Source organism: Siniperca chuatsi, linkage group LG17 (assembly GCF_020085105.1).
Source record: "Siniperca chuatsi isolate FFG_IHB_CAS linkage group LG17, ASM2008510v1, whole genome shotgun sequence".
Lineage (NCBI taxonomy): Eukaryota > Metazoa > Chordata > Actinopteri > Centrarchiformes > Sinipercidae > Siniperca > Siniperca chuatsi.
In genome coordinates, this window is record NC_058058.1 from 9,071,589 (window position 1) to 9,097,101 (window position 25,513).

Consider the following 25,513-nt stretch of genomic DNA (forward strand, 5'->3'; position numbering starts at 1 on the left):
AATCCAATTATCCCAGCCATTAATGCGTGCATATATATTTTTTCCACACTTACATATTTTATTTAAACTCTTGTAAGCCTCTATTTTAAACTCTATCCCATAGTAAGTTGGCATAGGATTCATTTAAATGACAATGAGCACCTTGCAGTCCTTGACAATGGTATTCTTGATTTTCTGTAGCTTACAGTTTATAGCACTTGTGGCACAAGGAAAGCCAGAATCACAGTCTAATCAGCACTTAATTACAGTCTGTCATCACCTAGAGTGTCATTTTATGGTTTTACTCATTAACCATGTGGTGTTAGTCGAGCTGGCCCTCAGAGGACTTGCAGACTGGGGGAGCAGAGGACTGCACCTCCACAGCTGCTTTTCCCATTCTCATTTCTCTAAGACTGTTGACTTAATTTCCTGCAGGCCTCGCCACAGGACACTTTTGTCTGCTTTTCACTCCTTTTTTTCCCCTATTCCTTCTCTTTTCCTCAGTTGTTCTCTCTGGATGTTTATTTCTCTCTGTGGCTCTTGCTGTGTCCATTTTTCTGACTTTTACTCACTGCTGTTTCTACCTTTCTTTCTCCACCTCTCTCTCTCTGCTATGACCTGACGGTGACCCACCTGAACTTCCCAAATGTCCGCTGTCCACCAGAAAACAAAATACTCAGTCACAGGCAAATTTATCAAAATGTAAACTGAATATAAAGTAGCGTTTGATGAGATACCATCTCCGTAACCAAGCATGGCAAATGACTTTTTGATTGAAATATGAACCACATGCATTTGACCAAACAGGAGCCAGCTGACAAACATGTGTATGAGTCTTTCCAGTTCTGAGTTAACCTACTTTATTTTTATCAGGTCATTGCTGTTGCCAGACTTAAACTTTTATTTGCTTCTATTGGTGCGACTACACTATAAGTAGCTGCAAAAGTACAGTAGTAAGGTTATTAAATATTAAACTTCTGACCTCACAGAAGACCATGTTTGTGTGTGCGTGTGTGTGTGTGTGTGTGTGGCCCCTGCTTTAGCTATTTAAATTACTCTTTGAAAAGCAAGTGGTTCAACAGCAGGTCAACCTCGAAGAGACATAGGGTGATTTATGGTGTCTGCAGGAGGGAGGTGGAGGAATGAGGAAGGGGAGATGGAGGGGGGGGGGCATCTAACACCCCATCCAGCATGGGATGTTTTGGCAGCCTGCATGTTTGGTGCCCCTGCCGTGACAAACTGTGTTGACGCCATGGATAAAAAAATAGGCCAAGGTGCTTTCAGGAACATGGAAGTGTGAAAGAATACGAAAACAAAGATTTTACAGAGGCTGCATCCCACTTTTTTTTTACCGCCTCTACCCTTTTCTCTTCTCATAAATGACGACAAAGCGTAACATTTACTTCTAAGTAAGTCTCCATCACATGAGCAATTTCAAACTTATTTAGACACACAAGCTGTTGCTCACCTACATTTAACTGCTTAAAACTGAAGAAAACGACCCAAGATGATTGTTTTATTGGATGGCACTAGAATGACTGCCATGACTGACCAGTCAGGTTCACTGCCCCCCCTACTGTGCTCCCCTCCCATACTCATGCATTTCTCCCTTTCATCTTGGCCATCGCCTTAATCACAATGACTCTTGATTTCCTCTCCATTTCCTCCTTTCTTTTCTCTGTGTCTGGCCCGCTCTCATACTCATATATCTGTCAAACCGGGGTCTATTAGTTGTGACATACAGTACAGAAAGCGTGATATTGTCTGTGAAGAGATCTTACTGCCGCCCAGGCACTCTGTACTTGCACAGTCGAGCAGTGAGTGAGCACGGAGTTAGTTTGGGTGACATTCGAGATGTCAGAGAAGCTTCTGTAAAGAGGAGTCCTTTGTGGGGAGACAAGAATAGAAAAAATGGAAAAAAAATAGATGAAATACAGCAGTTCTGTGTTTAAAAAGGCAGCAGGGTGTTTGTGTTGCAGCTCTTACTTCGCTTGTCATCCAGTTAAACTTGTTTACTATAATGAAGCTGAAATGGCTGCACATACAACACACCAGTTCAATGCATGCATGAAAGGGAATATGCACATCACATATCAATTTAGCCACTAATGTTAATTACCTGGAGCCAGTTGCACCAGCTCTTTAAATTTCAATTTAATAATATTCTTATTGGCTTTCTTGCTGAGTTAGGTGAGAAGATTGTTAACTCTCATATCCATACAGTAAATATGTATGTTTAATAAGCTACACTTAACTTGGCTTATTATCATCATCAACCGGTAAACCCACTTTGTACCTCACACTTATTTTAATTTTATACTTATACCCACTTGGTACTTAATTTATGTTCTGACCTGTATTATAGTGTATTATATATATTTTTTTTTTGCTTAGAACTTCTATTCCTGTGTGCACTGACGTGATAGTGAGCTGCTGTGGCAAAAGAGTTTCCCCTCGGGGATCAATAAAGTATTTCTGATTCTGATTCTGATGTAGCTGGAGCCAGCAGCCACTTAGATTAGCTTAGCATAAAGACTGGAAACAGAGGGAAATTCAAGCTTGTTTAAAGGTAGGTACTAGTTTGCACCACACAAACTAGTTCTTAGGGTAGAGATTAGTTGTTACCAAATACAGTATTTGTACCCAATAACTTCCAGGTAAAACAGCTGCTTAGCTAACAGAACCAACTGACAAAACTTTTGTTAGCTTGCTAATATATGACCCGTTAAGAGTGAGGAGTAAAAGAGGTACATCTGCCATGACACTTGGTAAAATTCTGTTTTGTGATGTGAAGTGGGAAGATTTTAAATAACATTTCACAAACATAGCACAACACACTTCAAATTACAAAACGTTTGCCTAATAACGCCAGCTAGGTTAGCATAATCTGATATTTCCCACTCATTCTAAACTGCATGAATACTACTAATTCAGAAACACACAAATCTCTAATGCATGCATATAAATAACAGTGATATTTCCACTTACAAAACATTAATAGTTTAATATTTTTCGTCTGCCCCCTTAAACTGTGCTTTTTGGAAGTTTGTGATGCTACAGTGACTTCCTGTTTAGTTGATTGCTGTTGATTAGACAGCACTAGCACTTCCTGGGTCTTTACCAGCTAAGACATTTCTTATGTTTTATTGGTGTAATCCATTTTAGTAAATCCCTACTAGTAAGAACTAAGGAAGAAATGTATGCACAAACTTAGTGATGGATTTACAACCCAATCCTGATGAGGAAAATCTCATCAGCTAAACTTCAACAAAACAGTTTGTAATGCTTTATTTCTTGATATGTACTTAGGAAATGTATTGTTATTTCATCTAAAAAAAAAATTAAAAAAGAAAGCACCTCATTGTTTTAGACAATTTCACAGAGATAAACACAGCTGCTCTGCTAAATGAGTAAGCAGTTTTAACAGCTTTTGCATATTTTCCCAAATTCAAATCCTATTGACTCACTTTTGGTCCAAATAATTTCCCTAAAAATACAATGAATATATCAGAGTATATTTAGCGCATAAATATTTAGATTAATTTTGGTCTTCACCCGTGGTCCTGTTTACCCTGTATTTTTGTTTTCCTCTCTGGATGCATCAGTTCAGTGCTTTTCCTATGGGTCTAGTGTTTGATGTGGAGCATAAGGCTCCAGGAGTTTATGAATGAATATTTTAAAAAGGGATTCAGTGAGGCGGCGGGGCACAAAATGGTTCCTCTGTCCTCTCTACAAACCAGTCAGTCATCCTGCCGCAAGCCCAACTCTGGTATCTCATAAAAGCAAAGCTGCATCACTCTGCTGGGAAGGGGAGTTGAGTACAGGAAAAGTCCTGTGTATATTTACTGTATGTTTTCAAGAGAGAGAGAGGCTTGAGGGAGAGAACTGACAGACAGAAAGAGTGTGAGACAGAAAACAGAGGTGCAGGTTGTGAGAAAAAGGGTGAAGGAAAATGTGTGGGCAAGAGTTTCTAAAATGGGAACTTGTGCTGTATGAACCTGTAGGTTGTCACATCTATGTGAAGATCGGTGCAGAGCCTGAACCAGAGGGCTGCTGCTGCCGTAAAAATGTCTCCTCTCCACTCAAAACAATATTATGAAATCCTCAAGTTGGGAAAATAAGACTAAATAAACATTCTTAACATTGTTTCAGATGACCGCTACAGAAAAAAGGCATTTACCTTTTACAGTGTCAGAGACCCCAGCTGTAAAACGTGGATTTTCATATGCTCTGTAACTGTGATTGGTGTTGACAGTACTTTTTATCTACCGCTTCTGCTCCCAATTCCCAAATAAGTCGATTTAAATTTCTGTTATTGATGTTTTGTAACAATTTGTTCATAAGAGGTGTAACAGGGAGTTGCACCTCTCTGGGGTTTAATTAGCAGGTTTCCATCCAAATGTAGTGCAACCTTTAACCAAATTTCCAGAAAATCAGCTAAAGAAAATGTGAATTAATGTGCTTTTCCATCCACTAACATTATGAGAATGTAAGGAGTTGGTTCATCGAGATAAACAGCTGGCGGTGCAAATTTTCCAGTCGGGTGCCATTAAACCATTGCAGAAGAAGAGGTAAAGCCAATCTCAACAAAACACAGGGGTGAAAATCTAAAAACCTTTTTCCTGTAAGCAATATGAACAACAGTGCTAAGGGTACACTGACTTCACTGGGAAATCCAAGAGACTCCTGCTCAAATGTTTTCTGTACTTCCTGTTGCATAAGCACTTATTGTTAGCCAATCCCGTGAAGTCAGCATGAGGACAGTATCAGTGTAAGCTCAAAAACTACATCTACATGCAACGTGATCTCTGCTTTAGTCTTAGATTTTTGGCCGCAGTGCTGAAATTCCTTTTTGTCTGGTTCTAACCAGTCATTTTCTGTTGATATTTAAGAGGAGAGAGGGAGGTCATGATGGTGGGGTGCTATATTTCATGTTGTATAAGAGTTTGTCTGTGTTTTCATCTTTTACCATGTCCTGTACAGTACGGCTACAGTGATAACATCAGAGGGGTGGTTCTGGGATTGTCTGAGGGGGAGAACTGGTTTAGGTGCAGGAGTGAACAGCCAGGATTTGAAATCTTCAGATGCAAAATGTATCAAAGATTACAAGAAAAAAAATAATAATCACAGTTTAATTTAGGACATAATGTCATCTTAAGAGGTTTGAGCCTTGTCAGCGTAGATTATTTTGACACTAAAGGTATTTTTGATGTTGGTGGAGATCAGCAAAAACAAGTGCTTATGCACTGCCTTCCACTGCTGCCTCAGAGACTATCTTGGGTAAATTCCATCCCTTAGATCATTTTGTGCTAAATGTCCTAAGATTGAATTGAGTCTGGGAATGCTAACATCTCTGAAAGCATCGCCTCAGACATCTCAGGAGAGGCCAAGGCTGTCGAGTGGGCAGATGTGATAAACACACATAATACAGGAATGCTATTTTGTTAGAAGAACCTCACTAGCTCTGTGTCATGATTTGGGAGTGACGTAATGTGTTATTCTTTTTCCTCACTGACACATATACAGTATATACAGCAGCTGTCTCAGTGCAAACACACACATACATATGTATGTAAACACACTGTTTCCCAACTATTATTCACCACATTTGTATGTTCCTAAAATTTTAACTTTCTATCAGAATTCCATAGCTAAGGTGAGGTCCGTGGTTTACAGCACAGTGGTGCATTTTCAATTAGGAGGGTATATAAATGTCTTTATCTGAGACGCTGGTCAATACCCTATGGTAACATTTTGAGGCTAAATCAATAGGCAGCATGACCTTCAGCATGGACAGGGGTTGGCAAAAAGGACAAAATCAATATTATAGCTGGCTCTGACCAAACATGTTGCTATTGGTCAAATTATGTTGTATAATTTGCTGTAAAAATATATTACCTGTGTCTAAATTGACTAGAATAAAAAAAGTTATGCGTTTATTACTTCTAACATACTGCAGCAAATTCATTATTCATTCCACCATGCAAAATTTTAATCAGTGACAGTTTTGATGGATTTTTACAAAAAGGTACAAATGAAGCCCTGGGTGTATGACAAAAATAAGAATAATACCTGAACTCAGTAACGTCTGCTGAGATGGCAAGGCACTCAGCCTCCAGTTGGTCATGTGGAGGTGCTCAGTGACTCCGACCTGTAGCTCTTTATTGTGAAGTTGTAAGTGTATTAAACATAATGAAAAGAGCACAAATGAAGAATACTGTGCATGCTTAGCAAAGAAAATAACAGGTCAAGTCCATTTTATTTATATAGCCCAATACCACAAATCACAAAGTTGCCTCAAGGGACTTTATAATCTGTACAGCATACGACACCCTCTGTACTTAGACCCTTGATTCGGATAAAGAAAAACTCCTCCAAAAACCCTTTAACAAAACAAGACAGACCTGGAACAATGTGTGAGTTCTCCAGGTATGGAACATTTCTGGAAGCCATCTGCTACCTGGCTCCAACCGTGCATGTGGAAAGAGTAATATATTATTGTTTAAACACGTAGAATACTCCACTTTTAATATTAACTCTAGTCAGATGATTCTTCTCAGATGTGCTTTAATACCAGATGACTCGTATTTTTGCTACTTCACATTATTAATGTTCATATCAATATCAATATTGTGGGTCATGATGTCCCTCAGAATGAAAACCAGTTCCACACCTTTCTGACCTGACTGAATTCCTACTGTAAAGTCTGTAAGAAAGTGATGGGAAAATCACTAATGCTATTGTATTAAAATGTTAAATCATAGCTACCAGCAGGTCCAAAAGTGTCAGCCTATCTATTCACAGGAGCTCGGTTTGAAATATATATTTATCATTTACAGCTATACTCATTTTCAATGGCAAAGAACAATTTCAAATCTGTATTTATTTAGCAAAAGAACCAATTTTTTAGAGCATGAGATATGATCACTGTTAAAGTACATTTTCCTGAGCATGTTTTCAGGGTTTTCATTTGAGAGCACTTGACGTAGACTTGAGGTGATGTTTTTCCTCTTAGTCTTTCTAAAACAGCCTTGTAAAGACCTGCTGATTTCCCTTAAATGTTTGTTGATTAAGAAAACAGGAAGGCAGGCATGCCTTGGTTCATTAGTTACCCGGTGAGTAAAGCTTTAGGTACGCACTACCCGAGGACAACTCTCATTCCAAACATACACAACTCAGTACTGTAAACGTATGCTCACACACATACTGCACAAAGTAAGGAAGCAGCAAAGCACACACAGATGCATAGTTAAGAATGCACACAAACTATAGCTGAATTCACAAGCTTGGAATACTTCATACCGTGTATTCCCAAACACACACAAACACACAGGCATACACACAGAGGTGTGATCTGCCAGGTAAGGCTGTGAAACACTGCTATGTGAGAAAACACCTCGCAAAGCAAACAGAGCCCCACAAGGCAACTGCTTGTTCCAAGGCCAGAACCCGAGGCAGCGCACCTCACATCTTTGTGAGAGGAGAAGAAGGAGGCGAGGGAGGAGAGAAGAGAGCAAGTGATCAGATGAGACCAGACTAGACACGATAGGAGGCATGCCAAACATGTTGAGGGAGCAAGAAATAAGGCAAGAGCGAGAAAAGAGGAAAATAACATAAGCACAGGGACGATTGAGGATAAGGGTTCTCAGAGAGGTGGCATGGAGGTAAGGTGAAAGGAGATGAAAACGGTAACTTAATGACAGGATAGAGAATGCTGAGAAGAACAGAGAATATTTCTGCAATATTGCTGTCAAGCTTTGGATTTCTCCACATGTTGAAGCAAAACTCTTATGTTAAGAGTTTAGAGGGTGGTGTCTTTTTTTTAGCCAAAAACAAGAGTAAAAGTGTAAAGAATGAATTAAACAATGTGTTTATCTGCTCTATAAGCTGCAATTGTTAGCATGCCCAGCTAACTAGCTTCCTACCTACAGTAGTAACTGAGCTTTACTTCCAAGGCCAAGAATTAACATACAATTAACTAATGTTAATCACATTAGTTTGTGGGGTTTCAGGTTACGTTAATAAATCCCTCATCACGACTACCACATCAACTGTGTTGTATTTCACCATTGTGTAGAAGCTGGTCCTGGAGAGTTTAGGATAAGGTTAATGTTAGCAGCTCTGTCTTGCTCTTTATTGGAGTTGGGGAAATTTACACTCCAGCAACCACACAGCTCCAGACAAAAACATTGGTTAGTCCTTATACTTAGACTTTTTTTAAAAGTGAAAACATACAGTACTGTTTGAAAGTACAAACAAGTATGTAATGTAAGCTAAGCAGCTAAACAGTTAGAATGAAATAATTATTTTAAGTTTTCATAATATTAGGACTAATTAGCCCAAGAACAACAAAGCTGCTTGTTTATTTCAATGTCTACATTAAATACATGGATCATCAACTGCTGAGGATGTTGACTTTTTGCCTGGGACATGCAGCTTTAGCTTCAGTCTTTTAGCACAACATCATGTATGTATTCATCGAGTGCATATTTCAGACCCCTTTTACAGGGTTCTGGTTTTAAAATGAGTCAGTTTCAAACATTTATTCGGCCACAGACGGCCTTTTTTAACCAACTGATGGAGCTAACGTTAGCTTAAATAGTTAGCTATCTACAGCTGATAAAACAGTCATGTGCTAAAGACAACATAAAAGCTACCCTGTAAACTACACAACCAGAAAAAATACATGGAGCATCACTAGTTTGACTGTACATCAAAGTGCTATAGTTCTGGATAGTTTCCCACAGTATTTGGGATTTTACTTTTTGAATTCTTCTATTTAATAGGGGCCCAAATCTTGCTGTGCTTTCTGCAGAGACAACAATGAGCCACGATGTCTGGAATCCAACATCCAACAGAATATTTTTCTCCCCCTCTCTTCTCTCTCAAAAGACTTCCATTTTCCATCAAACAGAAGCAGACTGTTTTGAGAAATGTGAGCTTGTTATGCTTTATGATCTGCAATCTGGTGTCTTATTGACACGTTGCCTGCTCTACCACAAGAGAACCCTTCAATAACATACTTCAGCGTCCCATGTAGCCTCACACGTCAAAGGCAAAAGGTCGGTCAAGGATGTAGATGTATTTTCAGGCCTGCCTGTCTGTTTTAAAGAGGCTACTTTAGAACAGTTTCCAGCTCAGCTCATTCTGGATGACTGGTATTCCCCTCTATGGATGTGAATCTAAAATTCGTCCATAAAGGTGAGCTGCTGCCAAACATTGTAATGACTGCTCTGGTGCCAGGGAAATTTGAACATGAATATTTACTCAGACAAAGCCAATCTTTTGTTTTTGCGGCCAGAAAAATACCCAGATGTACAGTAATGACATTAATTCTCTACTCGCTTATGTTTGTGAAGGAGCTTTTTTCAGTTCTTGTTCAGTTTGCTGCTAAATTGCTTTTCCTTCTAAACTATGATTATTGTTTCAGACACTTTTTCTAGTCTGGAAAACTTTACTCTGATTGGATGACAAGTTGCCCGAGTGCCCGGTCTGCTCTGTTCTGTTGCCATATACATTTTGGGTTGCTGTGATGCCTGGCACATGGCTTACAGGATTGGTTGTTTATGTTGGCTATGGGAGACCTGCCAGCTAAAAGTCCTGGAGCCCAGCTGTAATGAAATTCTATAATGAACAGTTCCCCTCAAAATCAAAACAAAACCAACATCAGTGGCATTCATTAAACATCCTGAAATCCCGCCTCTGCATCGCTTTCCATCGTAGATGTTTGCTTTATTGGCAACCAGAACTGGCAAACATCGCTCACAGAGACATGTTTTTAATGTGTGTGTTGTTGATGATGCGCACTAAGCAGGCAATGTTCTCACATTTTGCATCTAGTTTTCACAGCTTCCTGTGTTCCCTATCTGTTCTTTCTCTCCCCAAGCATCTGTTAACCATCAGCAAAACACCACTTTAAAAGCTGTAATCTGGGATGAATAAATAGTAATCAAAGAAACAAAAAAAGGAATACTTATATGCCATCTCGACAGTGTTTGTAGGATATATGACTATATAAAGTATATATCTTGCTATTAAAACTTAAACATAAGGAAGTCATTTGTCTCGTGAACAAATGCCATGTTGTATTTGGTGTGTGTGTTATTAGTATGTGTTTGTATGAGTTTGTGTGACAACAACGTGTAACCAAGACCATTGTGGAATTGAATTGGAAAGAGTGTAGGGGCCAGTACCCATATGAATATTTGTGTGCATATTTTATGTTTAAAAAAAATGGGTTTTGTCTCATAAAACTGTGTATGGGTACTTCTGGGGCCACCACACTGTCTCTGTGCTCTGTTTTTGCTTGCATTTGACTTGATAATGTAAATGTTTTATTGCTGCATAGTTTTCTTGGCAAACCATAAACTGCAGCTTATACCACTAAGGCTTCGAGTACTCGTAAAATGTTTTTAAAAAGTCAAAGTAAGCTGATAGTTTAGACTTCTTTTCCTGGGTTGGGGTAAATTTTCAGGTTTGGGGCCTTAGTGTGTGTGAGTGTGTGTGTGTGACCACGTGTGTATTTCTATTTCTTACCATGCGCACGTATAGGATGACTACAATCTGGGAGTCGGATCTGGACCTTCAGCTTCTGCAAGACACCCCACTCTCATTGAGATCCAAAAAGACAGATTATCTCTGGCATTCCACATCTGGAAGCAGTTGAGGGCCGAGGAGCCGCTTCTTCTCATAAATATACAAATATGTAGGACAAAGTGCACATGAATGGGGATATGGGGCCTTTCTGTATGCCACTGTATCTAACTGTGTCCTGATGGGCTTTGAGGTTTGGGTTATAAATATTTATTAGGCTTCTCGCTTTATCATTTTATCTACAAACACAACACAATATATTTGTTGTTATATGGCGTTTATGCTTAAGTTAGCTTAGCTTAGCATAAAGACTAGAAACAGCTAGCCTAGTTCTGTCCAAAGATAACAAAATCTGCCTACCAGCACCTCTGAAGCTCACTTAATTGACATAATATCACGTTAATTTAAGCCACACAAAACTGAAGTGGAGTCTCTGGTAACCTCATGGTAACAAGAAGACTACAGGAAGTCGCTGCTCCTGGCCAAGAAATATCCTCTGTAATGCCACAACTTGTCGTTGTTACACAACGGTTTTTGTACGGATTAAACAAAAGAGTGAAAGTTAGTGAACTTTAGAGGTGCTGGTAGGCATTTTTTTTCCTTCATACAGTGCCAGGCTTGCTGTTTCCCCCTGTTTCCAGGCTTTATGGCAAGCTAAGCTAAATATCTCCTGCCCGTGGCTTCGAATTTAGCAGACAGACATGAAAGTATCATAAATCTTCTCATCTAACTCTTGGCAAGAAAGCGAATAAGCGCGTTTCCCAAAATATCAAACTATTCCTTTAACAACAGCATGACCAGCTCGAACACATGCACTTGAGATGAACCATCAGCTGTAGGGGCTCCTGATGACTGGGCTAAAACAACACCACCTCCAGAGGTTCAAAACAGACTCATGACCTTTTGTCAGATTTTATAAACATTTGAAGAACATGTGCTTTATTAAAATCATGAGTTATTCCTCCATAAATGAAATTACATGCTCAGCATCAACAAGAGGGGACAAACTAAAACCATATCTTCATGCCATACCTGTTTTATATATGTAATTATCAATTTTAGCTGTGCTTGGTAAGCTTCTGTAATCATTGTCCTCCGAGACAAAAGCTATTTAAGGAAAGCAAAGAAAATTGCAGGTTTTTATAAAATAGTCAGTGTGTGAAGTCAAGCGAAGAGACAAAATGTTCTGACAGGAACCTCTGTAGTTATTATACATAATGGACCAGCAAATTCATAAATACATACCTGCAAGAATACACTCACACACAAACAATCAATCATGATGATAATATTCTAACATTTGTGGATTCATTACCACCTTCCGATACATGTGAATTTTCATGCCACGTGCTCATGCTCTCCGGAGCATGATGTGTGGCTGAAAGCATTTTTTTCCCCATGTGAGATGATTCATGTGAGCACACAGCATAGTAAACACCAGTTAGTTGCTGTGCATCAATCAATTAAGAGAAGCTGTCAAAGCCCCATAATGGTTTTACTGCTTCTTCTACTGGCTCACTGACTTGGCTGGGTAATTGCTACATAATTACTCAGAGTCATCTTAGGTAGATCTCTACCTGGTTAAGTCAGCGCCTGAATATAAATACGTGGAAAGTTAGTTTCAGATGGCTTGTTTGAAAGCAAAGCACTTCTCGGGGGAGCTGCCGCCGCAATACATAATAAAACTGAATTGATGAAATGATGATTAGTATTACACCTGCAGGAGGAAGAGACTGAAATCAGAGAAGCGCTTTATATGTGGCTGACAGAATGGATTTGTGAGACAGGGAGATCTTAGCTTTATGCGGCACAGGCAGTTAAAATTCATTTTCTGTTGATCAACTAATTGATTAATATACTAACTGTTTTAGCTCTAATTTTATAAACTGTTGGGTAGTTTAATCAGAATAATGCATCAAATTTTAAGCTCTTTTCATATGTATTTTTTTATTTTGTACAGTAACTAGTAACTACAGCTGTCAGATAAATGTAGTAGAGTAAGACGTGCAATACTTCCTTCAGCCGCCCTTTACTTAAGTATAAGTAGCAATACTGCAATATAATACTGTAGTGGAATAAAAAATAAAATATTTCCCTCTGAATTATAGTGGGGTAGAAGTATAAAGTTGCATAAAATAGAAATATTCAAGCAAAGCACAATTATCTCAAAATTGTACTTAAGTTCAGTACTTGGGTGAATTTACTTACATTCCATCATTGGACACAGTTTCACTCCTGAAACAGACAGTAATCATGGTTAAAGGCATCAGCTGTGATGACAGATTACATAACTTTCATAAGCTTTATTACCCTACCTTATATCACCCATCTTCATCTCAAAACACTTCCAAGTACGTCAGCAGAAAATTTCAAACAGACCACCAAACCGTTTGATCCTAATAAGCCAAAAAAAAGTTTTGGTTGACAAAATCTAAAAGCCGAGCCTAATTTCCTCACATTATCAACACGATAACACTGCATGCTGAAATATTCAGAGCGAGTGAGTCACAGCCTTCGAAGTCTAATAAGGTGAGGCTTTGTGTGGAGTAATACATTAACATTCAATTCAGCTGTATTTGCCTTTCAAATTAGTCTATTGATGGTTTGAAAGTCATAACAGTCACAATCCAGATGTGCCAGTTGGATGTGACAATAGCATGGTTTCCGCTGCGGAGTAAAAATCAACAGGGCCGAAGCTTTGTTCCTTTCATGCTATCCTGTCTCTTCCATCTGTTTTACTTTTATCATTCTCCTTGCAACTTGTTGTCAACAGATATGATTTGTCAGGAGGGTGATGATAAACAAATGTCACCCCTAGTTGTCTTGTTTCCAGTGAGTTCAGCCCCTGTTGGTGCTGCTGATTAATGTTGTCTGGCCTTGTTTGGTACTGACAGTGGAAGCCACATTCAGGCCCCCTTAGTCTCTCAGCTAATTAAAGTCATTCTTCAGTAATATTCCTAAATCAACTGTTTCCTCTTGCCTATTTGAGACCTAATTGGAAGCATGTGCACTCAACCCAAAGGCCTCCTTTTAACCCCTGACACTTCAAGAATGTGTCTGTTGCAGTCATTGATTTTCCTTTGCTGTTCTTCTTTCTTTATTCTCGCAGCCAAAGAGAACATGTGACTGTGAACCTTTGCCGTTTTTGATTATGACTGTGTTTTGTGGATCAGGTTGTAGATGTGGTTATGATGCCTTAGAGGGAGTTATCTTAGCGCCATCGGTATATGTTTATGTCAGTCTACGGGTCTCTATGACAACACATAACTGTCAGGCTCACCAGCCGACCTCATGCTTCATGCTAAGAGGGTTGGGCTTGGGTCATGGCTTCTGGTAAAAGGAGGGATATTTCACCTGCAGCAGAAAGAATACAGGATTTAACCCAAATGGCTCCTTACATGGATGTTTGACAAAAAAAAAAAAAAAACATTGACAGAACAAATATGTCTGTCGGGAGAAGATTTGCTGTCGAAATACAAAGTGCTATTTTTTGTGATTTCACACCAATTTCATCATCAAGATAGCACCTTTTACAAATTCTCTCTGATACAGACACTTTACTTTGATTTGATATTCCTTGTTTACAACTTTATACTCTATATTACACACATTATTAAATAATCTCGGGAAGATTAAAGCAAGGGTGAAACAATGTTGTTTGTGTGTGTGTGTGTGCATTAACTAACTATACTGGCACTATAAATCTCACTATAAATGTATTGTACATTGTGATTGTAAAAACTCAAACTTAACTGTAAAGCAGGCTGCTGTTTCAAGCCCATTACCAACAAAGACAATGCAGTTAGGAGTGGTCTTGCAAACTTCAGAGACTCGAGAATACACTCTTTTCTTTTACAGTCCTGGACTCAACAAATGTTTTGTCTCTGCCTGCTGCAGTAAACAATGGCTTTGGTGTTAATCTACAAGGACTGGTTGCCTGTGAACCTTTAATCATTAATGCCGCTCCATTTCAGTGGATCTGCAGGTTTTTACGAGATTTAGCATCCAAGTCAGTTGTGTTTTCTCCCCGCCTCGCAAAAAAAAACACAAAACAAACAGGCGTAAAACTCCATTTGGATGCAAGATAATTTCAAAGACAAATGGTTGTGATATTTTCCATGGTGTTTATTGGTTGAATAGAGCAATGGCTGTGACTCATTGAGGCACTCGAGCTTGTCGTTTTCACGCGGAAAACAAAAATACAGATTGGAAACAATCGGAGGAGAGAGGCTGGGAGGGAGAGTGATTTCTTAGCCCCCATTTCTGATCCATTAAGCTTTACCTATCCTTTTCACTCCTGATCCGCCTCCCCTCACACACCTGCTTCCTTACGGGACATTAGTTGTGTTCAAAGCAAAGATAAGATACACTGCCTCTCAGTCTGTGTTGGTCAATACATCCATCTTGTACCTACAGCTGCTCTGTGAACGGCGAGCTACTGTACCTGTGCAAAGTACGGTTTATAGGCAGACAGTCATTGTTGTTTTAGCTTACAGGAGTGTCCTCGCTCAGTAAAGTGAAAGGTACTGCAAGACAGAGACAGAAAGAGAGAGATTATTATGGTAAGTCCAAGAAAGCACTGCTTCCTGCCTCTGCACAGTAACATTCAATTTGCAGCAACAGAAGATGTTACACAAGCAGCTCAGCTTTATCAAAGAACACTGGCACTATTGTGTTGCAGTCATAACCACGATGCACTAGACTTTACAGAACACTGAACCTGTTACTCCGGGTATAAAACAGAAGTTCATATACAAAACTAATACAAACAAATGAAATTTAGCAATAAATTACAGAACCACCTTATAATAATCACCCTGCAGTCATATCAGTTTAGTGAAGCTCAATGCTTTTTGATCCCCTTCCACAGTCCTTGTTCTGTGCAAAAATATATTCAAATGTCTATCTAAAGTCAATATGAGGCTTCAGTAGTCTGAGTTAGTCAAACCAAGTGAGTATCTTCAGAAATGTCTGTTTAGTTCTGAATTCTGTCTTTGTGCTTCCCGGGACAGGGTTTCCATGCTATGCAGGAATTTTGTACTAAAAAGACTGTAACTTTAGTAGATACTGATTTGATTTGTCTAACTTGACTACTGAAGCCTCATATTAGCTTCGCATAAACTTTGAAATGTATTTTTGGACAGAACAAGGACTGTAGATTTTTATACATATTGGAAGCACATTATGAAGGAATCTCTTAAGAACAAACTATTTTATTTGATGTACTTATTGTTTTATGACAGATGTAGAAAATTGTGAACCTATCCTTTAACAAGCAATCCTGCACTCCATAGTTTACAATCTTCGTCTCGCCTGACTTTCAGTAGTCACCACCTGAATTGCTGGTATTGCTTCAGTTGCAGATGCAAAGTTATCTCATGTAGGAGCAGGGACATGTCTCAAAAATCACGACGATATGTGCTAATCAAACATAGCCGCAGGGCACTTAACGGGATATTTCCTTGACAACTCTACAATCTACAGCCTCAAAAATGACCATAGACTTGAACTAACACTCTCACAGGTTAAAAAAACAAAACATTATGAGCTTCACCAAATTGCCATTTACTGCAGAGCCATGGTGTTGCATCATGAGGGCTTTCTGTCATTTCGAGTGCCTGGTGTGTTAGCCAATTGCCATCAAGCTGAGGTCATCGGTGAGTCTGAGAGAAGGATGTGTAGCGATGTCAAAGGTCTTGTGAAGGCGCTTGGCCACAGTGGCCTCTGCTGGGTGGTAAGGGTAGAGCATGCAGAGGTTGAGCTCAATGATTTAAGTATGGAGGAACACAGCTGTGATATTTATTCAAGAATGGGCTGATGATCGCAAATTAGCTTAATCCTGTATTAAACTTTGTGCTCATGCTTATGCTTACCTTAAAATAATTAATCACACTCAGCCAACTGTTGTGGCAGATTATAATTGACATGGATGGATCCCAACTGCTTACTGGGAGAGGCTGTGGGATGCATCTGTCCTGCCTTTGCACAGCTGCTGGAGAACGATGACAGCAATGTTTGGCTTTTTAATTGAACTGGAATGTAGTAGTGTTTGCGAGAATAAATCAGAAGTCAGTCATGAATATAGCTCATCAAATTATACCTGACATGTTTGGGAATCAAGTATACTCTCTCATACGGTCTTATCGTGGGGAGCAATATCAAATTAATATCTGACATGAATTAGCATTTCTGAGATAACAAACTGAGAATAGAAGCTGAGAGCAAGAGGAGCACTCTCAGTGTGTCCTAATAAAAATTACCAGAAAAGAAAAACAAACACCCAGATGTACCTAAAATCTATTTACTTTTACTGTTTGAAGGCAAGCTTTATGACAATATGGAAACACTTGTTATGTTAATAAATGTCAACCACAGACAGAGAGAACAAATGAAACTAGTGTTAAAACAAAACACTCACCACAACAAATGCCCTTGTCTGAGCACAGAGCATACAGCCTACACATACAGTAAGTGATGTTTACCCATAAACTGCTCTCAAAGACCTTACTAAAGCTATTTTCAGTCTGTTTAAAAGTAGCCAAGCTCATATAAATCAAGTAATTGCTAACAGAGTCCCATGATGTAATTTTAGCTTTAATCTCCAAGAAGCAGAGATCAGCCATTAAAGTGGAATAAAATGATACCATTTAATTCATCTCTATTGAGTGGCCTAATGCCTTTTTAAGTCAAGAGTGTGTGGCTCTGTTTCATGTTTAAAGAAGTGCATTTTACGTGATAATTGAAAGGCTTTTATGTCACAAAGTGTTTGGGTCCATAGCTAGTGCTGAGGGATTAAGCCTGACTCTGACAGAGCAATATAAAGAAGGGGCATTTCACAGAGAAGACATGAAAGCATTTCTTGGATCTTAAATGATAACTTTAATCTTTGAGCCAAATTTTCCACAACAACCTACAGATAGACGGGGCTTATGTTTCATCATTACAGTTTTGACAAATTGTAAGACTGTATTCTGACACAAAAAATACTTCTGTGCAAGAATGACAGTTGAATCAAGATGCCAGCATGAAACTGCTTTGGGTATGTCATCTTGTTACAGTTGCACATTAAATGGGATTAGAGAGGAAACTTTTGCTTAGGGGACAACTAAATCTGGAACGAAATGAGGGAAAGAAAAACATTCATCACACTTTAAAATGTGCTTTTCTGTGCTTTAAATCAAATTCTGTTACCCCAAGACATCTTGATTGTGTTGTTCCTTCTGTCCCGGATGGAATTTTCTATCAAGTCATTTAAGTATGAAAGAAGTATAACCTTTGAATAAATGGTGAGACAATTATCCCATGAGACCAGAGAAGGCTTGAGAGCAGCCAAACCCACCAACTAACCAGAAAACCAACATCACCCTCCATCACTGCCATGCCATGACATCATCCTGCTTCCTCTCCACTGGTGTCCCTGTGGTCTGGACTACTAATTCTCTGGCTCAAATACTGATGCTCTCTAAAGGGATGGGCGACTTAATCCAACACTGAGAGACAAGAAAATAATAGCGCTCGGCTTCAGTAAGGTCCTGTTTCTCTCTCTGTCTCTCTGCAGTGTGTCAACGTGAATATTCTCTCTCTGAAGAGTACTGGTGATACAACCTGACATTACCAGCTTGGATTCCCCTTAAATTAGATAGAGTTAGTTTGCTTTGGCTGCACTCGCAGCTCCACAAAAATCTGGACAGTGTGTAAACTCCAGAAATGTCACTAATGACAGACACATGGCGCTGAAATGTGACCCCAATCTAGAGATAATCACTGTCATTTAGTGTTACAGCAAATCAGTGTGGGCTATTCACACCGAAACCAGTACAGACCTACACCAGTAGTAAGGGATCAGTTTGGTGAATATGCACATAGTGAGAAGGATTTAGACTACCTGTGTTTAAAAACGTCTAGATATGCATCCGCTTTCATTGTCTTCATCTAGCACAAATTAAATTAGAGTAACAGTACATACTTTATAATGACAGCCATTTCATATCAGTTACCAGTTTTAAACAAATCCCCGGGTTAGTCAAACTTAAGTGGAAGAGAAAAAAAAAGACAAAATTTTGAGCTGAAACAATAAGTCGTAATTTATTAATTTATTAGTCAGTCGACAGAAAATGATTTCTTGACATGCAAAATTATCTTCATGTGTAATTCGTGGCACAAATCAAACAGGATTAAAAAAAATTGTCTCTTGTCATTAACTACCTTACTTATTCTTTCTGAAATAAGGTCCCATGGAGGACACCGGAAGGGGAGGGACTTAGCCTCTCTATTACACCTGTGCTTTTACTTATAATATGTCAAGATGTAAAAAAGGTCTATTTCACCCAACAATGTTAGCATTTAGTGACAAATCCATGCTGCCATTGATTCAGTATTATTTTTTGGAAAGTTTTTCTTTTCATATAGAAAAGCATTTTTGAGTGGTAGACATTTAACGCAATTTTAAGCACACCAAAATTACTATTGTATGACCTTAATCAATTTATTAAGCAAAGGCCAAGTAATGCTGTAATTCGGCGTTGTGGCATCACAGAGAGAGAAAAAGAGGAGGGACGGTTGAGATGGAAAATGTGACCCGAGTTTGACCATGAGGATAATAAAGCTAATTGTAACACTTGACCCCGCTGTGGGAATAAAAAGGAGACAGGAGGAAAATGAATATAGCCTACACTCCACAAAAGCAACAGGAGCAATTCAGAGCACTTATCACCACTGCAAACCCTGTATTATCAACACCATTCTATACTTTCATTTCATATTGAAGCCTTTTTTACCGTTCACCTTCCATGGTTTCTGATCCACCTGTCGTCACGGTATTTGTTCAAACATTTCGTCTCCGATCGACTTCCCTTTGCTTCCCTGCCAGAGTCAAACCCACGTTTATTGATCCATGTGAGCTCCCTTACTTGACGGGGCGTACGGTTTCAGGAAGTAGTTATGCTCTGGTAACAAACGCAGCTTTTTTCACCAAATTATGACTCATTTTTTAAAATTGCTTCGTAAATAACGACGTAACACGGGATATTTTAAATGTGCAGACAATCCGTGATCCAGTCAAAGTTTACAACCAAGACAGTTTGTACTTTGTCACGTAAATTTTAACCACTTTGCTAACGTTTGTAGCAGACTATCGACTTAGCCAAAACAGCTAGTGTTACAGTAACTTTAGCTGGATAAACATTCACAGCAAGACTGAGGCAAAGGCGACTTTAACTGTGCTTTCAGACCCTTGTGAAAGTGGAGTAGTGTTCATACATAGAGGTGGGTGAATAAGCTAACGGCTAGTTGCTTATTTACTGTTGTGTCTGTAATTTTCTGTAATAGGTAACATCATTTCTTCTTTCTTTACCTTAATTAGGATCAAGTGAAAGTTTAGTTGTAAGAACAAATTCTGCACTGCGTAGTCACTTTTGAAGGAACTTGGTACAAACATTTACTTGGAGCTCACAGATTGTCCTGAGGCAGTGGTTCCCAACCTGCGGGTCGATACACCCAAGAGGGTCCCAAGATACATCTAAGGGGTTGTGAGATGTTTTAACAGGACAGAAAAATAGAAAAAAAAAACATTTTTTGCCACACAAAATTACATTTACTTGTCTTGTTTCAAATCTTTGCTTTTTTTTCTTGAGAATTATAAGAAACGTTTACGTTTTCAAATCGTTGGAAAACAAATAAAACATGAGGAAAAAAATCACTCTTTGAACTGGACTCCTATAGACTGATGCAACCTGTGATAAAGGGTCACAAGTGGACATAATCCGTTTAAGGGGTTATAAGCCAAAAGGCTGGGAACCACCATCTTAAAACAGTTTAAGTCATCTTAAAGATGGAGGGGGAAAAACATTAGTTTTAACCAAAGACAAAAAAAGATCAGGGTTGGGTCTTACTAATGTCAAAGTCCAGCAAGCACACAAATAGTTTGCACACCCAAATCGTCCTTAAACAATAGAGGGGAGCAAAATGCAAAGACCTTCCAGCCACACCTCCTTGAGCGTGAGATGGGTTTTTAGCTTCAGAATGGAGTCTTGACGTTGTGACCTGTCATCAGTGATGTTTGTGGGTCAGTTCATTACTAGCAGGTGTATCAAGTTGCTTCCTCTGGTCAGATGGGTGTCTTCAGAGTTGCCTTAATTTTATTAGATTTCTGCTAACAGCATTAGAGCCAAAGCAGTGAGTTGATTAATCGATTGGATGATTGCCAAAAAAACAAGCAGCAACTATTTTGGGATTCAGTTAATTGTTGAAGTAATTTTTCAAGCAAAGATGCCAAACGTCCTCTATTTCCAGCTTCTCAATTGTGGGGATTTGCTGCTTTTCCTTCTTTCTTTCTTTTTTTAATAGTAAACAGAAAATTTTTAGGTTTTTCACTATTGGTTTTGGGAAACAAGCAATTTGATTATATCACCTTGGGCTTTAGAAAGTAGTATTACTATACAGACTAAAATGTTGTCACTATTTTCTGACATTTTATAGACTAAACAACTAATTAAGAAAATAATCCACATCTTATAATGAAAACAATCATTATAATCATTGCATCCTAAATAGCATATAAACAAATTCTTAAGACCATATTAGCATTAGTGTGGTTAAAAACACCCCAAGTCATAGTTACTCTGACATTTTTAGACACACAAGAGGAGTTCACGAATTTGATACATAGGTAATATTTTACTTATCTTCATTTTACTTATACAGGACGATGCCACGCTTGCAGTCTGGTGTTTGGAAACATTTCACCCCAGCTATCAAAGATGGGAGGGAGACCTTCATGTGCAACTACTGTTCAAAGACATACACAAAGAATGCTACCAAGATGCAGATGCATTTGGACAAATGCAAGGAGTACTCCGTGGTTTCGCAGCAGTCACCGGGCCCAGATGGGAGCTCCTCTGCCTCCATTCCTGTTCCCTCCTTCTCGTTCTTACCATCTGCCACTCCTGGGGGACAGTTCCTCATTGATTCGGTGGATCAGCGCAGCCAGGCGTATGCTGACGAGTGTCTGGCAAGAGCTGTGTATGCCACTTCCTCACCCCTCACTCTCACAGACAATATTTATTGGAAACGATTTTTCAGCGTGCTCCGGCCTGCTTACTGTCCACCCACCAGAGAGGCTCTGTCCTCTCATCTCTTGGACTGTGAGTATGACAGAGTACAAAGCCAGGTTCATGAGGCCATAGGGAAAGCAGACTGTGTCACCATCATCTGCAGTGGCTGGTCTAACATAAAAGAAACTGGAACTATCATTTATATGGTTGCAACTCCTGTGCCACTGTTCTACAAATGTACAAAGACAAAGGAGAAGACACACACAAGCGCGTTTTTTGCTGATGAACTAAAAGATATTATAAATGAAGTGGGGCCACAAAAGGTCTTTGCTGTTGTCACTGATGACGCCCCGGAAATGACGGCAGCTTGGGCTCAAGTAGAGGAAGCCTTCCCGCATATATCAGCTTTCGGCTGCACAGCATGTGGCATCCAGCAGCTCTTTGATGATGCGGTTGCACAGCCATCTATGAAGGCTCTGTGCAGGAGAGCTGAGCAGGTGGTGAGGTATGTTAGAGAGCGAAAAATATTAGCATGGACCTTTAGATGCAGGCAGGCTACAAAGATAAGAAACCACACTGCTAATGGGACAACATTGGCACTGCCTATTAGCTCTGACTGGACTGGTGTGGTTAACATGTTCAGCAGCCTCCTGGAGGGTCAGAACTCTCTACAGGAGATGGCCGTCTCACCCACACTGGATATTGAAGCATCCATTAGGGCCACAGTACAGGATGCAGCATTTTGGAAAGGGTTAAGCAGCAGTCGAAACCTGCTCTACTTGATTGGGAATTATATTGATTACATGAAAAGAGAAGATACTGTACTCTCTGGTGTTGTTGACATGTTCATCCAGTTAAAATACCACATTGGAGCTTCGCTGTCTGGGTCTGTGCTTTACAGTGCTGAACAGAAAGCTCTCCAGGCATCATTAGACAGGTGTCAGGCGTTTTGCGTGAAGCCCATCCACGCAGCAGCGTACATGCTGGATCCAAAGCACGTTGGACAGCAGACACTCTCCGGGGAGCAGATAAACAGTGCTTACTATGTGATATCCAATCTGTCACACCATCTAAATCTTGATGAGGGTAAAGTACTTGGCAGCTTTGCCAGATTCTCAGCCAAGCAGGGACTATGGAAGGGGGCCGGGATATGGAGCTCATGCCAGCACGTGTCCGCATCCACCTGGTGGAAAGGGCTGTGTTCTTCTGAGCCGCTGTCCGCTGTGGCCGCTGCTATCCTCCAGATCCCACCAACAACAGGTGCTTGCGAGCGCCTACGGTCGAGCTTTTGCAGTACCGGTGCACAAATGGTGCAAAGTTCTCTCTCAGCCAGCAGGGTGCAAAAACTGATAGCAGTACAGGCGAATCTCAATCTTTTAGAGCCAAGTGATTGTGAGTATGCTCCGCTGGAGAGTGAGGAAGAGAAGAAAGTATTATTTCAATCTGACACTCAATAGAAAGACAAAATGAGATATCTGAAGCTATGTACAGCAGACCACATGGATTGTGAAGGAAATTCAAAGAAAAAACCTTACAAGTCAACAAAATACAGACAGCTTATTAGGTTAAATGTATATTTCCCATGACTTGTATGGAGTTAGTTTGAACTTTCTCAGCTATGATTGCACTGTGCTCACATTCTTCTCTTCACTCCAACGCCTGTGAAAAAATGAAACGCACGAGTGACTGAATCTGATGCCTTCATGTGTTTTATTCATATACAATGCATTCTCATGTAGTTTTTTTATTACAGTTTCAAATAGTGTGTATCAACTTTATAATCACAATATGAAATAATAACAGACAGACAAGAGGTCTAATCATCTGTTAAAGCATTTACATGGTGTAAATAAAACGATTGTATTTATTCAGCATAAACCTTTTGTCTGTTCTGAGTTTATAATTGTGTGTCAAGAAAATAAAACATTGCAAAAGTGTGTTCCTACAGAATTAGGCTAAAGGACAAGTTTGAAACTTTCGGAAATATGCCTATTCACTTTCTTGCAGAGAGTTAGATGAGAAGATTGGTAACACTCTCGTTTATGTCTGTTAAATATAAGGATATAGCCAACAGCAAGTTAGCTTAATTTAGAACTATTTCTTCACCAGGAGAAGTAATAGTCCCGCACATAATCCCCCATGACCTCCCAATTTGTCGTTTTTGCACTTTTTTGTATAGATTAAACAAACAAGAAATAACATGTTAATTAGTGAGCTTTAGAAGTGCAAGTAAGCAGATTTTGTTACCTTCTGACAGTGCCAGTCTTTTGCTGTCTATGGCTGTAGCCCTATATTAACAGGCAGATATGAGAGTGGTATTGATCTTATCTAATGCTCATCAAGAAAGCAAATAAGTGTATTTCCCAGAATGTCTAAATATTGCTCTATGGAACAAATAATTCCCATTTATCAGTTCTGGGGTAGTAATACAAACTGTATAATATAATCTGTTAAATAAGTTAAAATTGTAATAAAGGGGAAAAACTCCAACTTTATAACTTCATCAAAGATTTAATGAAACATAAAATATAGTCTTAGTTTGTAAGAAAGTTAAAAACTACAGCATCACAAAGAGCTGCTGTGGCGAATCACTGAGGCACGTAGTGTGTTTTCTCTCTCCCATCTCTCACACATACTCATTCTCTGCTCTTTCCCTCCTCTCTGTCAGCCTCTCTGCTGTGTTCTGCTGGTGGTTTGGCACGGGGCTGGAGGGTTTTGTAGGGGAGATCTGGGCCTTGTAAATACTAGCATTATTAATCTTAATAAGAACGAGCCAGGACGACTCTGGAGGTGTCTCTGCCTCGAAGGCAGCAGACCTGCTATCAATCTCAGACACTGTTCTCCACTGCGTCACTCAGTAAATCTATCGCTACCTACATCTTCCCTCTCTCTCACAGTTGCATCACTCTGCTGCCCGTTGTCTGTTCTACATGGGGATTTTGTAGGCAGTGACAACAGATGTGTGGTATATATAATTTTACAGATGAAGAGGGTCGTTGTCATGATGTGTGCTATTTATGACAGATGGCAGTGCGTTGGTTGGTTTTAAAGTTACCCTTTGTGTGAGTTAGTCATACTAGGCAGAATACATGGAATTACTGTTATGGTGAATTTTCACTCAGGTCGTGGTTTCATTTTCATTTGTTGCAGGCTTGGATTATCAGTGTCAAGGTCCTGTGTGTTATCAGCTCAAGGGGTGTGTCTGTTAGTTTGTAACAATGTCTCACAGTATAATGTACCGCCCAACGTGGTTTCTTGCCCTCGGGGCAGCGCTACTTCTTTATCCTCTCATGTTGGACTGAGGGCAGACTGGATGCTACAGTGACTCACTATCGCCTCTTGAGGTAGGAAGTGGTATTACGAGACAGGACGTCTTTGACATAACATCAAAACTGTTCTTTCTACACATTCTGTTGATAATTTTAGGTAATTTTGAATGTTTTAAACAAAAATTCTTACATATAGCTACTTTAATGTCAACAAATACCATAAAAGACCAAAATCAACAATGTGTTTAATACTTTAAAGATTTCCCTACTCTGTGGCACTCAGCCCCAAGCCCATTAGTTGCTACTGAAGACATAAGACACAAATATATAGTTAAATTTTTTGAAAATGGTAAGTAATTTCCTAAAACAGCTGGGCACTGTAAATTTTAGCATACGTTACACAAACTGGAGTAGGGGAATAGTCGAGTACTATTTTCTGCCATGGATTAATACATGTGGTGTGCTAGTGAGTATTTACAGTAGCAGGACGTGTATGTGGGATTGACACAAAATGAACTAGTCCCTGCGTTCATTGTAATTGAGCCAGTGCAATGTCTTGGCTCATTACATGTTTTTTATTGTTTTGTTTTTTTTGGACAACAATGGATATCTATGGCACAG

The 25,513-nt window shown here is 39.4% G+C and overlaps 1 protein-coding gene and 2 long non-coding RNA genes across 6 annotated transcripts in view; 1 reads left to right on the forward strand and 2 right to left on the reverse strand.

Moving 5' to 3' along the window:
• LOC122863830 overlaps positions 1-10,546 on the reverse strand; it is a 49,770-nt gene extending 39,224 nt beyond the window's left edge. Inside the window, exon 1 of the long non-coding RNA XR_006375095.1 lies at positions 10,516-10,546. This is a non-coding gene — a long non-coding RNA (uncharacterized LOC122863830). The remainder of the gene's footprint in view (positions 1-10,515) is intronic.
• Positions 10,547-11,554: 1,008 nt separating this feature from the next.
• Positions 11,555-19,437, reverse strand: LOC122863831. Of its 3 annotated transcripts, XR_006375097.1 has the most exons (6): positions 16,446-16,519; positions 16,127-16,296; positions 15,017-15,098; positions 12,888-12,968; positions 12,781-12,807; positions 11,555-12,289 (listed from the first exon to the last, which is right to left on the reverse strand). It is a non-coding gene; the product is annotated as an uncharacterized LOC122863831 (long non-coding RNA). The 3 variants fall into 3 exon arrangements; XR_006375098.1 differs by lacking the exons at positions 16,127-16,296; positions 16,446-16,519 and adding an exon at positions 19,357-19,437; XR_006375096.1 differs by lacking the exons at positions 16,127-16,296; positions 16,446-16,519 and adding an exon at positions 19,350-19,435.
• On the forward strand, positions 19,435-24,118 carry LOC122863829. 2 transcript variants are annotated; one of them, XM_044170610.1, is made up of 2 exons: positions 19,435-19,520; positions 21,274-24,118. In XM_044170610.1, the coding sequence occupies exons 1-2, from the start codon at positions 19,513-19,515 to the stop codon at positions 23,078-23,080; spliced, it is 1,815 nt and encodes a 604-aa protein (XP_044026545.1). In that variant the 5' UTR covers positions 19,435-19,512; the 3' UTR covers positions 23,081-24,118. The 2 variants fall into 2 exon arrangements, with proteins under 2 accessions (XP_044026545.1, XP_044026546.1); XM_044170611.1 differs by lacking the exon at positions 19,435-19,520 and adding an exon at positions 19,868-20,635.
• The last annotated feature ends 1,395 nt before the right edge of the window (positions 24,119-25,513 follow it).